The sequence below is a fragment of the Podarcis vaucheri genome (genome assembly GCF_965113315.1).
Source record: "Podarcis vaucheri genome assembly, chromosome: 16".
NCBI lineage: Eukaryota > Metazoa > Chordata > Lepidosauria > Squamata > Lacertidae > Podarcis > Podarcis vaucheri.
In genome coordinates this window covers 18,241,032-18,257,118 of record NC_138754.1, presented here as the reverse complement: position 1 = coordinate 18,257,118, position 16,087 = coordinate 18,241,032, and the positions used below count along the sequence as shown (strand labels likewise).

The window sequence follows — 16,087 nt, the reverse complement described above, 5'->3', positions numbered from 1 at the left end:
GTTTGACCTATGCTTCTGTTTTCTTTTTCTTTCTTTTTTCTTTAAATGGGCTCCTTTCCATTCTGGAGGAATGATTTCCTACCTTCTCCAGACCTGCATTTGCTTTGTATGCCAACAGGACAGAGGCTGTATATACGGTAGTGTTAACCGTATAAACAGCCTCTTAGAGCACAGCTAAGCTCAAAGTTGGTGGGCAGGAAGCTGTTTCTTGAGACATTCTCTAAACAACTCTAAATGTCCAGAGCTGGTTAGGCTCAAATCTTTTCACGGGAGATAATGTTAATCCCTGGTAAGTTATCTTTTACTAGCAGTCTGGCTGGTAATAACGTGGTACAGTGCTGGAAAAGCCTGGAGGGTGCTTCTTTGAAAAAAATAGGTACAATAAAATCTGGCCAATAGCACTTGTTGAAACTATTAAAATAAAATTGGCATAAGGTTTGAAGCATAAAAAAACTGTTTTACAACTGATTGATGCAGCTCCGTTATGCACATGGCTAAAAATGAAAACAGAGGACTCCCTTCACAGTATACAACTTTGTGGTTAGCAGAATACACTGTTTATCGCCTCCTATACAAACATTTACTTTTGGTGTCAGCGTGGAATATTCTACTTTATGCATGTATGGTGTTATGAAATGTTGTAAGAATCTCATTCATATATAGAGAGAGATATTCTAGGCCCTTTAGAGCTTTAAATGGCCAGGACCAGCTCCTTGAATTGATTCCAGGGGCAAAGTAGCAACCAGAGGCTGCTATGAGATGGATCATACGTCACCAATTGACGCCAGTCAGATCTCTGAAAACCTCAGTTTGAACTGAGTGTGCAAATAGCAGTTTTGCTTGCTTTCCCCAGATGAGCGCCTTACAGCGGATGAAATGGATGAGAAGAGGCACCAGAACATCGCCTACCAGTATCTCTGTCATCTAGAAGAAGCCAAGCGGTGAGGGTGCTTGTGGTCGGGTGAGGGTTTAAGAGGGCCTAGATCAGGTCCTTGAGGGAGCTTTGTAGTCAAGTGGGGATTTGAACCCAGGTCTGAGGTCTCGTAACTATTACACTGCTGTACCCTGTAGGACAAGGCACACTAGACTGGATGGGCCTGCATTGGTCTAATCCAGAAGAGCTTTCCTTATGTTCTTCTGCCACTATTGCTTGGGGGGCATGGGGTGGGGTCTGGAAGGATCCCGAAATGGCTTTTGAAGGCACAAGGGGACAGCCATTGAATAAATCAGGCCACCTCTGGGCATGCGTGCTGGGGAAACAAAAGGCATCCTTTCCATTGCTCTCTGCATATTTCAGCTGGATGGAGGGCTGCTTGAAGGAGGATCTGGCCTCACCAACCGAACTGGAGGAGAGTTTGCGGAATGGGGTCACTCTGGCCAAGCTGGGCCATTTCTTTGCACCTGACGTGTGTCCCTTGAGGAAGATTTATGACCTTGACCAGGCCCGTTTCAAGGTAAGTGTCTTCCCTTTGCTGATGCTCAGCTCATGACCATTTTGCCTCTCTGGGGCTGGTGGGAACTGTAGTCCAAAACATCTGCAGGGCACCAAAGACTGGGCTAGATTGAGTAATGGTGGGACTGTGCGTCAGGCAGCTTTAGCTTTGATTTTGATCAGGAGTCTACAGTTTTTTCACTGGCTCTGATGGGTCATGTAGTTGCCAGTATCTTCAGTTCCTCCTGCTGCACCTCTGCAGCACACCAGTCTCTTGCTTTCTCCTCTCTATCCTCCACCACTCAGCTCCGAGGTTGGAGATGGAAAGGGTAGGGGGCTTGTTGGGTTATTGTTGCCCCCCCCAGGCCAAAGCTTTCCAGCTGCCTTGGTTATGAAGCTGGGTAGGGTAGGGTGCCCCTTGCCCCAGAGAGCGAAAATGTGGACCCTCTTTTTATTTATTTCTATTTTATAAGCTTTTTTTGTCCAACCCTTCATCATAAGGTCTCAGGGCATGATACAGTGATAGAAAATTATTTTAAAAGTTACAGCTACAAAAGACACACAACCATTATTAATGGAACAGAATAAAAATTCAGCAAACGAGGTGGGTCCGCAAACATACAAATCTGATCTATTTCAGAGGCATAAAATCTGAAATACTTTCAAAGAAGAGGTATCAAAATCGAACATTGAAAAGCTGCAGTAATCAAAATAATAAGGGAAGAAGTTGGCATGGAAGTAGCTATTTACCTCTCATTCCGTAAAATACATTAATAGAGATTGGTGGTTCTGCTGCAGTTCACTTTTCCTTATAGTGGGCAAAATTTCAGGAGGCAGAGCAACACACAGCAAGTAATAGCAAACTCACAGTAAATATCCTGTCTTCAGTCCTATCAGATACCACAGAGTCAGTGGTCAAAATTAGTCAGGTGCCAGGCATGTTTCATGACTTGAACAGGTCCAATTGCGACCATGTGGAGATCTCTGGATGCCAGGCTGGGCAACTGGGGAAAGCAAAATGCCACTTACAGAAAGATCTGGACCATTTTCCTTGAAGCTTGAATTAGTTTTATTCTGGATTGTTTTATTTGATGATTTAATGTGTTGTAAACAGCTTTGAGATTTGTTCTTTAAAATATAAAGCGGTATAGAAATTGAAATAATAATAAATAATATTAATAATAAGAAGTCGGGGGGAGGGGAACGGTGCTTAGGTATTCCACTATGGCAACCACAGCCTAGGCTTAAGGCACCATTTGGCAATTACATTATATATCTGAGTTTCTAACACTGCACACAGTAAAGTGCAGAGAGATGGCCCTGGGTTTTGGTTCTCAGGCTGCCCCGAATGAAGTGCTTCTTCTTTCCTTCATTCTAGGCCTGCGGGCTGCACTTCCGACACACGGACAACATCAACCGCTGGCGGGATGCCATGAGCCACATAGGATTGCCCACGGTAACGGATTCACCTTCTAGTCTCTTGGTACCTAGAAATATTGTGTTAATCCAGCAGCTGGGAAGCTCCAGCCCGCAAGCCCAACATGACAGAAGTTAATAAAATTACGCATGCCATGGATAGAGATAAGTTTTGCCCCTCTGTCGTGTAACACTAGGACTCATGGGCATCCAATGACTCTGAATGTTGGAAGATGCAAGGCAGATAAAAAACAGTCCTCCTTCTATGAAACTCGCTCCCACAGGAGGCAGGGATTGTCATGAGACAAAGGTTCTAGAGAGCAAAAGAAGCAGTAAGGCCTACAAGGCCTACACAGTCATTCAAGCCTAAGCCTGCTAACAGCAAACTGCTAAGTCACTGTGACTCGGGTGATGACTCATTCTCCCTATAAAAGTAGCCCATCTCTCCATGGGCCTCAGTCAGAGAGCTGTATGGATTGTGTATGGAGTTGTCTGTGGAATAGTGCTGTTGTTGCTATGAAAAGCTAAGGCAGACAGAGTGGCTCCAGGACTCTAATAAATGACTAAGACTCTATGTATGCTCTTTAACTATGCTGTTTCTGAACAAGTTTATTTTCTTCAGGAAAGTTTCATTCTGTTTATAAAGAAGACTCTGCGTTGATTCCTTTACTGTTGCGCCACAGTGATGGCCATCAACCTGGATGGCTTTAAAAAAGGATTAGACAAATACATGGAGGAAAAGCTACCAATGGTTACTAGCCAGGATGGCTATGCTCTGCCTCCACAGTTTATTTTTGGTGTCAGCGTGGAATATTCTACTTTATGCATGTATGATGTTATGAAATCATACATCCAGAGTCGGATGCTGTAAATGCTTCCAAATACCAATTGCAGGAAGCCACTGTAGGGGAGAGGGCTCTTGTGCATGGGTTTCCCGTTGGGGCATCTGGTTGGCCACTGTGAGAATAGAATGCTGGACTAGATGGGACATTGGCCCAATTCAGCCAATTCTTATGTTCTGGCTAGTCTCCGCTTTTGGCCCAAGAAGTGGGCAATTTTGGCCAAGTCATGCCCACCTGCACTATACCTGTTGTACATATATGACATCAGGTGTTGGGCAGGTCAAGATGCACCCAGCCCATCTGTCAAACTTGACTCATGGGAGGTTGGCAGAGATAAGGATTTGGTTCACTGGCTGGAACCAGTTCCTCACCCCCATATTACTCCTGTGAATAGTAAATGTAGCTGTGTTGGGCCCTATGAAATAATTCCAAAATCTATACTAGCACAGGTTTTTTTTTTATTTCCGCCAACCTAAATATTAGCAAAAATAAAGTGCAGCCTCTTGAATCCTCCAGAACTCTTCATCAATCTTTGTGATATTTTGGTTGCCCTAATAAAAAAGGCATTTCCCTGATGGGTGTTCTGAAGTTAAGCCTTTGAAATTCTACTTCTGTTTTTCAACAGATCTTTCACCCTGAAACAACAGACATCTATGACAAAAAGAACATGCCTCGTGTGGTGTATTGTATTCATGCTTTGAGGTAAGGAGGGACAACCTTCGTACGGGGGCTGGAATTCTGACTGTTCTCCCTCCCATACCATGGATTGCAGCACAAGTCTTTTGTGGCTCCTCAAGAGTAGTGGAAGTTGGTTCTTTATTTCCCCTTCTTTTTTTGCTGTGAGCATGTTTTGGAGTCTCTTGGGTCCTTTGTGTGTGCACAAGCAAATCCAGATTTTTGTGTGTGTCTTCCCTCCTAGTTTATACCTCTTTAAACTTGGGCTGGCTCCCCAGATCCAGGATTTGTATGGGAAAGTCAAATTCACAGGTAAGAAGGGGAGTTGGGTGTTTCCCTTGTTGACACTTAGTTTGTGTGTTATGGAGCAGATGGGGGACAGCTGATGACCCTGTGTTTGTTTTCTGTTCACCTGGAAATCCCAGCCCAAGCATTGTGCTCTTTGTGGCTGCTGCTAAATGAGTGTGATGTATTGAACCTTTTCTCTTTCCCTATCCTAGAAGAGGAAATAAACCACATGAAACGTGAGCTGGAGAAATATGGTCTGCAGCTTCCATCCTTCAGCAAGATTGGTGGGATCCTTGCTAACGAGCTCTCGGTGGACGAGGCTGCAGGTAGATAACATTTGTGGAGGAGGAGAGGCCATTTGTGAGAACCCAATGGAACGGCCATGTTCAGGGGCAGTATATCTCTCTGTACCAAGTGCCAGGGAGAGCTCCTGCCTTCATGCCCTGCTTGCGGGCTTCTCAGAGGCAAGCAGCCAAGCGCTGTTGGAAACAGGATACTGGGCAAGGTGAACCTTTGGTCTAACCCAGCTGAGTTCCCATTGCCCTGTGCCAGAAAATGCAAGGAACAAATTGTTCCTCTGAACCAGCAGGGGAGAAATCAAGAAAAGAACAGGTGGCCCAGAGGGATGGCCAGATATAATGGACTGGTTGCATGCAGAGGAATAGTGGGAGGAACCAGCTGGGGAACCCCAAAAAAAGAAGGCTCAGAGCTCAGGGATTGATGATGGGACGGCAATAAGTGATCAGAGGGAGAAGACTGGAAGGAGGTGTCGGAAGCTGAAGAGGTGACAGGGTTTAGTGAGCAGGAAGAGGCTGTGGCAGAGAGCAGTCCAGAATTGGAGGCAGAAGTGGAGACTGGAGAGGAGAGAGGCCAAGAGGCAGAGGTGGGTCAGGCTGGTGAAGAGGCACAGGTGTCTCCCCCTCCTGCTGCAACAAGCTCCCCTCCCCCTGATCTCCCAGAACCAGGAGAGGTATGAGGTGGGAGGAGCAAAGGCAATAATACAGACAAAGTCTCCTGATTGGTTGGGAAACACCCTGGAGAGGAGCCAGCTGTGGGGAGATGGGGAGTTTTAGCCTCGGCAACTGCTTCATGGGAGCAAGACCTGAGTTGCTGTGCTCATTAGGCCTGACACTCCTGTGCAAATCCTGTTTTGCCAATAAAGAGTTAACCCAAGCTTGCTTGGTGTGATTTACTGCTGGCTCCCTTATGTGGCCACCATATTAGGCCACATCTACACCACACATTTAAGGTACACGTCTTCCCCCATCCTGTGGGGGTGGCTGCAAAAGTGCACCGAACCTCCTGATTGTTCTATTCCAACTTCAATAATGAACTCCACACAGCCGTTGTACTTTGTTTCTTTGTTCTTCGTTGTTTTTAAAGCAGGTTCCAAGATGGAAACTGTGCTATGTCACTGTGGGGCGGAGGGCGTTTGGCGTTTATGGCTTTGCTGCCTAACACTGGACTTTGCCTTTCTTATTCCCACCCCCTAGTCCACGCTGCAGTCCTGGCCATCAACAAAGCAGTGGAAAAGGGGGTTGTGGAGGAGACTGTCCTGGTCTTGCACAACCCCAATGCCATGCTCTCCAGCCTTCGGGAGGGCTTCGGGGCCATCTACCAGGAAGTTCTCTACCTGGCCAAGGCAGAGAAAGCCAAGAATGGGAAGAACCAGGTAAGCAAAGGTTGTCTGAGGTGGAGGTAGTCAATTTAGAGCCCCACAGAATGCTTGGCTAGAAGAGATGCTCTTAAAACAGACTTTGCCAATCTAGGGCTCTCCAGATGTTTGGGACTACAACTCCCATCAGCCCCAGCCAGCACAGTCTGGAGGGCAACAGATTGAAACCAAAAGTGTTGCCTTTTTCTTCCGCACACTCAGCCTCTACAAGAAATCCCCGATGGTGAAGATATTTATGATCGGTGCCTGACCCAGGCCGAGATACAAAGCAGCATCAACAACGCAAATGGTAAGCAGAACGGCAGCCTCTCTGCCCTACTCAGGGCAACCTCTTTGGAGTTCAGCAATTCAGTCTAGATATGGCGCTTAAACATGATTTGCCCTAAAGCAGCATTGGCTCACCTGTGACCTTTGGGGTGTTTTTGGACCACAATTCCCCACCAGCCTTGACCTTGGGACAGTCACAGGTTCCCCATCCTCCCCCAACTATTCTTGAGATCCCAAATAGTGGAGGCCGAGCCATTGTGGCTAGTCGCCATTGATACCCTTCTTCTCCGTGAATTTGACTAATCCACTTTTAAAGCCGTCCAAGCTGGTGACCATCGCTGCTTCCTGAAGGAGCGAGTTCCATAGATTAACTGTGCACCGTGGGGAGAAAAGAAAAACTCTGTCCTGAATCTTCCAGCGTTCAGCTTTGTTGGATGTGCATGAGTTCTAGTGTTATGACAGAGGGAGAAAACCTTTTTCTCTATCCACTTTCTCTGCCAGCTTCTGCCATGTCCCAAATTTGGACCCATATCTCTGTAATGACAGGTGAAGTTTTATTGTACTCAAAGGCCTGTACAGGCAGCCCTCAATTTGCATGCAGCTGATGCCCGCATGACAGCGCACACGAGCCATGTTCATCACTGGATGAGGTGGAAATGGCCTTCAGTGTGTGATGACCTGGAATGTAACCCACTGCCTGTATTCTGAGAGGCAGCCACTTGTAGGGGTCTGTTTTTTTTTTAGCACTGCAAAGACCCTACAAACAGGAGGTCCCCGCCCCCGGGATTAAGCATCAGTGCTGTACCACTGCGCTATGGCCCTGAGAAGAGGGAGAAGCGATTTGCTTTTCGATACATAAGCACTCTTCACAATTACTTTTTATTTTCTGAAAACATATAGCGAAAGGTGCTCTGGAGCTGGTGGACGATGCCCTTGAGGAACAGGATCCCCAGGGGTTGTACTGCGCTTTGCAGGATCCTGCCCTGGCTTTGAGGAACCTGCGGCGAGAGAATGTGGACTGGTACTTGGATCAGCTGAGCACTGACCGGGAGCAGAAGGCTCTGGTAAGGCTCATTTGGCTTGGTGGGAAGGAGGAGGAGAAGAAGGGCACTTGTGAATCAGAACTATTGCCCCCCCCCCAGCTGATTGGTCACAATTCCCACGGCAGGATATATAAAGTACTATCGATTCTAATTCATTGTTTTGTTATCCCTGGTATACGTGATTATTAACAGTGGTCCTGTGACCTTCCATAACAAGTTTCTCCTTTAATTCATGTAATGCTCTGGAAATTCTGTATCTGATATATTGTAAAGGCCTCTGACTATGTACAAAGAAGTTGACTGACAGTTCCCAAGGACAGAAGCATTCTTGTTCTGGACACATCTCTAAAGATGTTTGCAGGCTCCTTCTCCGCGTTCGAGGAAGAAGCCCTTTCTGGAGTACAAACAACTGGGGACTTTAGCTCAAATGTTGTGCTAAGATAGCCTTTGCCAAGCTGGTGCTCTCCAGAGGTTTTGGGCTACCTGGGGCTGATGGGAGTTGTAGTGGGAAACCTCTGGAGGGCACCAGGTCGGCGAAGGCTGTTGGAAGAGCCTTTTCTTGTTACAATTCTGGCTCCGTTTCAGAGGCCAGGCTACCGTTGGGCTTCCGTGCAATGCCTTAAGCTGTCCAATTGCATTGAGATTTTCCAGCCAATCACGCTCCGTATTAGCTTGCATTCAAGCCATTCTTTTGCCCTTTTTCTCAGGAGCTGGGCTACGCGGACTTGCTTGAGCAAGAGGAAATCCAAGCTGGGCTTTACGTGGCCAACGAGAGAGGAGATCAAGAACGTGCTGGTGAGTGAAGATCTGCCCTTAGGACTGAGGGCTAGTGGGTGGGCCCTGGGGGTTTAGGCATATTCAGAATTCTTCTTTGTGTTGTGCCTCAAATGATTGATATCTGTCACTTGGGAAATTGCCAGAAACCATTCATTACTGGGAGAACTTGCTGTCTGGCCTATACTTTTTTGTAACATGCAGAATAATTATTAGTGTATTCATTTGTTTAGGGATGGCGTGGTGATGAACCTTAGGCCTGTGGGGTTGTTACGCATGGTAGGGGATACTCTGTCGCTGAGCTGTGATTGGTGGATGGCTCAAGAACCCAATATACCCTATGCATACCATGTGTGGCAGCCTAGCTGTGGGGTGCTGTGTGCTCATCAGCCCCCCTGGTTTTGCTACCCAGCTAGGAGCAGATTTTGTCATCAAGCACCAGGTTGAGGAGCATTACCGGAGATCTGAACTCACTTTTGTGAGTCACGTACTGAGCAGGATGGGCCCTTGGCCTGATCGAGTAGGTTCTCCTGGTGTTCTTTTTTTAATTATTGTTATCATTTAAAAGTTTATTGGGTACGGCAAAGATTTGCCAGAATACCATGAACACTGCCTTCTAGAGAGTTGCAGCATTCCCCCAGTAGCTGACCAGTACTGTACTCATTATGGCAGGAAGTGGACAGAATTATTGGCTGTGCAGCTTGAATAATCTCTCTGCTGTCATTGCAATTCTTTGACAACTGCTTGAAACTGTCTCTTCACAAGGCATTTTTGGTCGCAGGGGGTACATTAACAGAGGACCTGCAAAGCCTTTACTTTACCTGTGCCAGGTTAGTGGAAGAAAAATATGTTAGAAATTGCAGAGAAGATGCAAAGTTCCACTGGAAAACTATGAAGAGGGGGGAGAAATTTGCTCCATATATTTTCAGTGTTTAGATTTCAGTGAGGATCATTTCAAGACTCATGGTTGTACCCAATTTAAGTTGTGTTTTTAAAGTTTTTAAAATTGTGACAAAGTAACAATTCCATTGCAACTATCTAACCTCCCAAAATTTCAACACCTCTTGCAATGGTTTGACTCCTTTCCGTTTTAATAGTCCTGGTGTTCTTATGTTCTTATCTCACCCTATTAATGCACAGTGACACAGGCCGTGAGCCGTATCAACGCCTCCATTCGGAAAGGGGTAGCGGAGGAGACGGTGCGCTCCCTGGCAGACCCCGAGGCTCAGCTGCCGGATGTCTTCCTCTTTGCCGCGGGGCTCTATCAGCGAGAGTTGTCTGCCCTACAGCGGCAGCACCCACAGGTGAGTAAAACACCAGGGGCCTTTCCTTGCACAACAGCCCTGCAGTGCTGGTAGTCCACAATAGAAAGTGTCCTTTTATATTGTATCACAGTATGGTATGCTGGCCTGACAGCCATGGACAGAAAAAGTCTCTACAGAGGGTGGTAAATACAGCACATGATATCATGGGCTGTCCCTTGAGTCCGCTAGATGACATCGCAAGGGATCGTTGCCTTAGGAGAGTGAGAAAATTTCTCAGGGATGACTCACGCCCTGGCCATCACGTCTTTAATCTTCTACCCTTGGGCAGGAGATATAGAAGTATAATCAGCCGTACCAACAGGCTAAAAAAATAGCTTCTATCTGTGGGCTGTTAGGCTGTTGAATGGAAAATAACATAGCGAAATTGACTTGCAAGGTGGTGTGTTGTTCGATAAGAGATTGAGTGTTTTGGGGGGGAGGCTTGATTAATTCCATTGTACACCCAAGATCAAAGCAGCTTGCTCATTTCCCTGGTGGACCCCCCCTTAACTTTCTAAAGCCCAGGAGCCCTGAGACCATCGCGCCCTGAGTTTCCCAGGCAGCTCCCTTTTCTGAAGGATCCCCCCGCCAAACAATTTCAGGAAACACACAGCATTAAAAAAAAAATCCACAAAAAACTATTGCATTTAATCCTTTGTGAATCTCCTTTTTTTCTGCAGGGGGAGCTGGTTCAAGAGGAGCTGTTTGTTGCTGTGGAGATGCTTTCGGCAGTGGCGCTGGTCAACCAGGCCCTGAAGGACGGAGACGCCTCCAGCTTCTGGAGGAGCTTGGTCAGCCCTGCTTTGGGCCTGTCAGAGATAGAGGAGAGCAATGCGCAGCGGTAAACCCACTTCCCCCAAAATCTCTTCTCTGTCACGCTCAGCACTCTAATACCACTTTAAACAGCCTTGGCTTCCCCCAAAGAATTCTGGGAGCTTTAGTCTGTTAAGGGTGCTGAGAGTTCCCCTCACAGAGTTCCCATAATTCCTTGGGAAGAGGGATTGACTGTTAAACCACTCTGGAAATTGTAGCTCTGTAGATCTTGAGGCACAGGCTGGTCCGAAGATCTGCAGGCTTTTAAATATCTTAGCCAGCACAATCCCTGGTACTCAAAGGTACTCTGAGCATAGAAGTTTTATTCTTAGCTGCCATGGTTAATAAAGCATAGTTCTATCAACCACTATCCAGTTCAGAACACATCTTTACTGAGCTCATGGTTTGACTGAAGTGAAACAAACCACGAGCCCCAGTTCAGACAACACACTGAGCCAAACCGTGGCTTAGCCCCTGGTAGCACAGCAGGAAGGAAATGGAGTAAAACGGCTTCAGTCTCCTCTCTGGAAACTTGTGTGTTCATGCTAAACCATGGTGTGGCTTAGTACTGCATATGAAACGGGTCAGTAAGAGGCAACAGAAGGCATATGGGTTTGCATTCAGTTTCTACATTTTGTCTAGAAACATTCTGTTTGGCTGCCCGCTGCTGCATCTTGTTGCTGCTTTGCCTAGTTGCTATATTAGTCTGAATGCTTGTGTCATATGTTTTCCGGATTTCAGAATGTGGAAATTCTTATTTAAGTCACTGATTTCAATTAGCTTTTTCATCTTGGTGATTTTAAATCAGTGACTCTGATTCATCTAAACTGATTCATCTGCTTTCAAGCAATATCAACTGGGGCCCTTCTCCACGTGCCCTCTCCATGGGAGGTTAGGAGAGTGGAAAAACAAGAGCAGGTCTTTTCAGTGGTGGCTCCCCATTTGTGGAATGTTCTCCCCAGAGAGGCTTACCTGGTGCCATCATTACTTACTTAACTTTATCCACCAGGCAGAAACATTTATTTTCCCTCAAGCCTTTGGCTTGTAATTATCTGTGGCCTCCTTGAGAGGGTGGGGTGTTTTAATCCTGCCTTTTGAAAAATATGAATGTGTTATAGATTTTTCTCTGTTTTATGCTGGCTTTAATGTACATGTTATTTAGCTGTTATTTTATCTGTAAGTCACCATGAGACTTGGGGTATTAATAAATATCATCATTATAATTCTGTAAGCTGTAATTTTACAACCAGAAACTTGTCCTTAAAAACAACAAGGCAGCTTGAAAGTGATATGCCCAATATTCCTTTCTGCACCTCCAAAGAATCGCTTCCTATAAACTACCTGCCATGTGCACAAACCTGGGGAGTAGCTGCTTTTTTTTCTAAAAGGGGTGATGCAAAGACGATGTCTTGCTTTTTTGTTTTTAATTTCTCAGTTATTTTGACGACTTGTCACAATGGAAGCACCGATCTCGGGACACAAAGTATGACTTCCTGAGCTGGAACGACATCCAGGCTTCAGTGAATAATGTGAATGCCTCTGCCCAAGAAGAAAATAATAGTAAGACACCTTTCACTTTTCAAAACATTTTCAGTTCTGATTTTAGTGATGTGACTGTGAAACAGGCACTGGAGGCCCTTTAGGGAAGTTCTGCAACTCAGTGGTAGAGCATCTGCTTTGCATACAGAAGGTCCCAGGTTCAATCCCCAGTATCTTCAGGTTTAGCTGGGAAAAGACTCCTGCCTGAATCCATGGAAAGCCATTGCAGTCAGTGGCCAGGTTTGCATGACACTCTAAACCGTAGTTAGACTAAAACTTAGCCAAGCTAACCTATGGTTTAAATGAGAATGCACAGCAAAGTAGTACACGCTGCTGAAAACCTGGCCGCTCTGCTGCTAGCGAAAGCGAAGCCATAGTCCGACTTAGGACAGCATCTGAACCTGGCCCCATGGTTTGCTTCTCTCCGAATCACAAGCCTGCTTTCGGATGTATTGCTAAGCCAAACCATGGCTTGTTTCTCAGCAGGAGCAGGCTTAGAGCACAGCACCCATGATTTCAGCGGTGTGCACCAGCATGTTGTGTGTTCACATTCAAACCATAGTTCCAATGGTTTAGAGTGGCATGCAGGTGAGCCCAGTATGGACAACTGATGGTCTGCCTCAGCATAAGGCAGCTTCCTGTCTTCCTAAACCCAGCCCTCAGAGGCTTTCCATACAGCACCCAGCTTAACCCCAGTTTCCCCACTGCCACCACCTGCAAATTATGTACACTGGCTGCTTTCTCTCAACTCAGACACAGCCAAAGGGTCGCAGTCTAGCAACATCTGGAGAGCCAGAGATTCCATAGGTGGTGCTGGTGGAAGTCCTCTGGGACAGGTTTAAAGGGCTTGGAAAAGCACATTGAAAGCCCAAAGATCAGCGCTTAATACGTCAAATGTAGGCCTATAGACTACTCCATCTTTGAACTGAGCTTGGTCAAGACGTTTTTCCGGTTCTCCTGTAATCTCCTTTTCATCCCCAGAAATCCTTGCTGTCCGACTGATCAACGAGGCTCTGGAGCAGAGCAGCCCAGAGAAAACCCTCAGAGCCCTGCTGCTTCCTTCTTCCGGCCTCTGCGATGTAACGCTCCCCGTTGCTAAGCGTTACCATGATGTTTTGACCCGCATGCGGAAGCAGAAGGCCCAGGTAGGAGAGGAAGGAAGAGGAGAATGAAGTTCAGGTTCCAGGGCGGTGGGGTAGGCAACCACACTAACTTCTTACAGAACTGTGAGACTTCATTGTAGAAGTTCATTTCCAGAAACCTGATGGAGACTATTATGGCTTCAGAATGAGACAATTCTGTGATCGTTTTTATCTTTCCTATCTTAGATGACAGGGGACACCGGAGCTATGCTGTGGTGGGAAGAAATCCAGGAGGGCGTCTCCAAAGCTAACCACGACACTGAAGCTGCAAAGAGAAGTATGCCCAATCCAGAAGTATGTCTGGATCTTCCTGGCTCAATTGGAACTGCAGGACCTAAAGGGTGGTCCTGTCTGCTACCATTTAGGGTGCCATGAGGAGGCCTGAGCAAAGGGGGTGGGAGAAGGCTCAGGAACAAGAAAGCCTGGGCAAACTCACATTTTACTCCCACAAGGTGTTACGACAGCCACCTTGAAAGACGATTAGACACATTCAAGCAGCTATGGTGGCTTTACTCAGCCTCCTTTGTCAGAGGCCACATGCCCAGGGGTGGGGAACCTTCAGTCTGCAGGCTAATCTTGGCCTGCCAGTGGGTTAAATCTGTCTGCCACAAGTTTTTCCCCATACCACACCCACTTGATCAAGTGTGAAGGGAAAGAGAGAAAAAGAGGTGTGTTTTGCAAGCAAAGGCAGCTTAAAGGACTTTGCAAAAGTGCCCTTTGAAGGAGGAGGTGGAGGCTGCTTCAGTGGGTGCTTTTGCAAGTCTCCCCAGTCTCCTCTTTTAAACACTGGTTTAAACAGGAAGACTCGCAAAGCCGTGGGTATGATTTTGACAGGTGGGCAACCTTGCTTACCTGTCAGCCATGTGATATCATGATGATAACATGTGATTGGCAGGTTAGCACCTCCCACCCATCTTTCATATACGGCCTGTTCTGCTGAAAAAGGATCTGGCGCTCGGACCAAAAAATGTTCCCTACCCCTGCTGTACGCCTCAGAATACCAGTTTCTTGCAATCACCGGTGGGGAGAGTTGGGTCCTGCTCGTACACTACCCTGGATCTTTTTATGAAGTGTGATTTTTGAGAAATGTTTTAAATAAGTACATTGAAGTAGTCAGGTTTCTAGTCCCTGTGGGGTGAACCTGGACCAATGCTTCAAAATCTTTTCCCTTTGCCATCTGTCCCACAGTGGCTCTTGGCACCGCTGCCATCAATCAAGCCATCAAGGAAGGGAACGCGGCACAGACAGTCAGGGTCCTGCGCAATCCGGACGTCTCTATCTGTGGTGTGGCAATGGAGTGTGCTGCCTCCTACCAGGCCCAGCTGAGTGCTCTCATGGCTTCTAAAAAAGCCCCAGGTAAAGCGAGATATGTGTGTCACTCCCCTCACCCCCATTTTTTTTGTCATCAACTCTTGAATTCAAGGATTTGAAAACTTGCACTTTCTTACAACAGTGTCTCTGTGGGGTCTTTAATTCTAACTTTCGTTTCGTTTTTTAAAAATGTAACCTGCAGGGAACTCCAAACTACCTTGGGTCCGGCACAAGCTGAAGGATGGGGCAGAGTATTACTTCAGCCTGCAGACCTTTGAAGGCTCCTGGGACCAGCCTCGCCCCTGTGCCCTCAATGCGGAGCATCTCAGCCGGGAGGAAATCCAGGTCTCTGTCTCTCTTTGTACCTGTGAGCTAGGAAGCAGAACGGAGGAGTGAGAGGCTCTGTATCGGCCACTCGGGTGGGGCAGCTTTTCCCACCTGCCGTGCCCCATCCTCCAACTCAAAAGGGAGCTGCTGCCAGAAGGACAACTGTGAGGGATGAGAGCTGTTTTGGGGGTGTCTGGGTTTGCCATCAGGAGGTGGTTGGTTTCAGCTGCCTTGCCCCACCCTCCAGCCCCATAGCAACCTTCTGAAGGGAGTTGCTTAATGACGATTCTGATTTGACCTACTAGCAAGCTGTATGTTTGGTTAAGTGTGTGTGTAATGCTAAATAAACTGCAGGAGCCTTTGGTCCAATCCAGTTGGCCTCTACAGGGATGATAGAACCTCCATGTCCAGGGGCAGTCTAGCTCTGAATACCAATTGCTGGGAATTGCAAGTAGGGAGAGCAGGCTTCTCATTGGGGCGCATCTGATTCAGAGCAGAGGGCTCGACCAGGTGGGGCCCCTTTAGCCTGATCCAGCAACCAAGCTCTTATGATGATCTTCTGACCCCATGCATCTCTCTGTGCCTACAGTCCACTGTTGCCCGGGTCACAGCTGCCCATGATCGGGAGCGTCTGTGGGAATCGAGCACCTTGCTGGTTGTGAAGCTGCAGGCTCGGATGAGGGGCTTCCTGGCCCGGCAGGAATTTGCAACCCAGCGGAGCTTGTGGTGCAAGCAGGTGCCAGCCGCTCTCAAGATCCAGGTAGGAGGATGCAGCTGCCCTGAGCCTAGACTTTTAAGAATTGTCCTTTTCATTGTGTTTCCCCCCCCCAAAAAAAATAAATAAATTTAAATCTGTAATTTTGATGGCTTTATGTTGCATATTTTTCAGATAATAAGAGTAAAGGTTTTAATTTATATAAAATCAAAAGTACAAAGAAGCATAATCAAAGCTACGCACAAGGCATAGGAGCAGTACAGAAGTTTGCATTTCCGGAAAAAAACCAGAGAGAAAATAATGCAGAAAAATAAAAGAAGCAAAATACAACAAAAGCCAAATTTCACAATTTGGTGGGAGAAAAGAGTTTTTGTATATCTGAATTTGATACAGAAGAAATGAAATCCCACCAAATGGTGTAGAAATGTTCCAGGTCTTCCTTACCCGTAGAAAGGCGTGATTTGTAAATTATTTTCTCTGCAGTAGCCAGAGCCCACATATTCTTGCACCCGAATGGGAGGTTG

General features: G+C 46.8%; 1 protein-coding gene across 1 annotated transcript in view; it reads left to right on the top strand.

The window, feature by feature from the left end:
- Positions 1 to 16,087, top strand: part of IQGAP3 (IQ motif containing GTPase activating protein 3) — a 38,270-nt gene that overhangs the window by 2,198 nt on the left and 19,985 nt on the right. The window contains exons 2-19 of the mRNA XM_082203879.1: positions 854 to 941; positions 1,298 to 1,454; positions 2,811 to 2,888; positions 4,316 to 4,392; positions 4,610 to 4,677; positions 4,866 to 4,979; positions 6,147 to 6,325; positions 6,530 to 6,617; positions 7,496 to 7,659; positions 8,346 to 8,433; positions 9,553 to 9,716; positions 10,397 to 10,557; positions 11,965 to 12,089; positions 13,050 to 13,213; positions 13,397 to 13,487; positions 14,399 to 14,566; positions 14,724 to 14,866; positions 15,438 to 15,608. Of these exons, the coding sequence (XP_082060005.1) occupies positions 854 to 941; positions 1,298 to 1,454; positions 2,811 to 2,888; positions 4,316 to 4,392; positions 4,610 to 4,677; positions 4,866 to 4,979; positions 6,147 to 6,325; positions 6,530 to 6,617; positions 7,496 to 7,659; positions 8,346 to 8,433; positions 9,553 to 9,716; positions 10,397 to 10,557; positions 11,965 to 12,089; positions 13,050 to 13,213; positions 13,397 to 13,487; positions 14,399 to 14,566; positions 14,724 to 14,866; positions 15,438 to 15,608 (2,288 nt within the window). The remainder of the gene's footprint in view (positions 1 to 853; positions 942 to 1,297; positions 1,455 to 2,810; positions 2,889 to 4,315; positions 4,393 to 4,609; positions 4,678 to 4,865; positions 4,980 to 6,146; positions 6,326 to 6,529; positions 6,618 to 7,495; positions 7,660 to 8,345; positions 8,434 to 9,552; positions 9,717 to 10,396; positions 10,558 to 11,964; positions 12,090 to 13,049; positions 13,214 to 13,396; positions 13,488 to 14,398; positions 14,567 to 14,723; positions 14,867 to 15,437; positions 15,609 to 16,087) is intronic.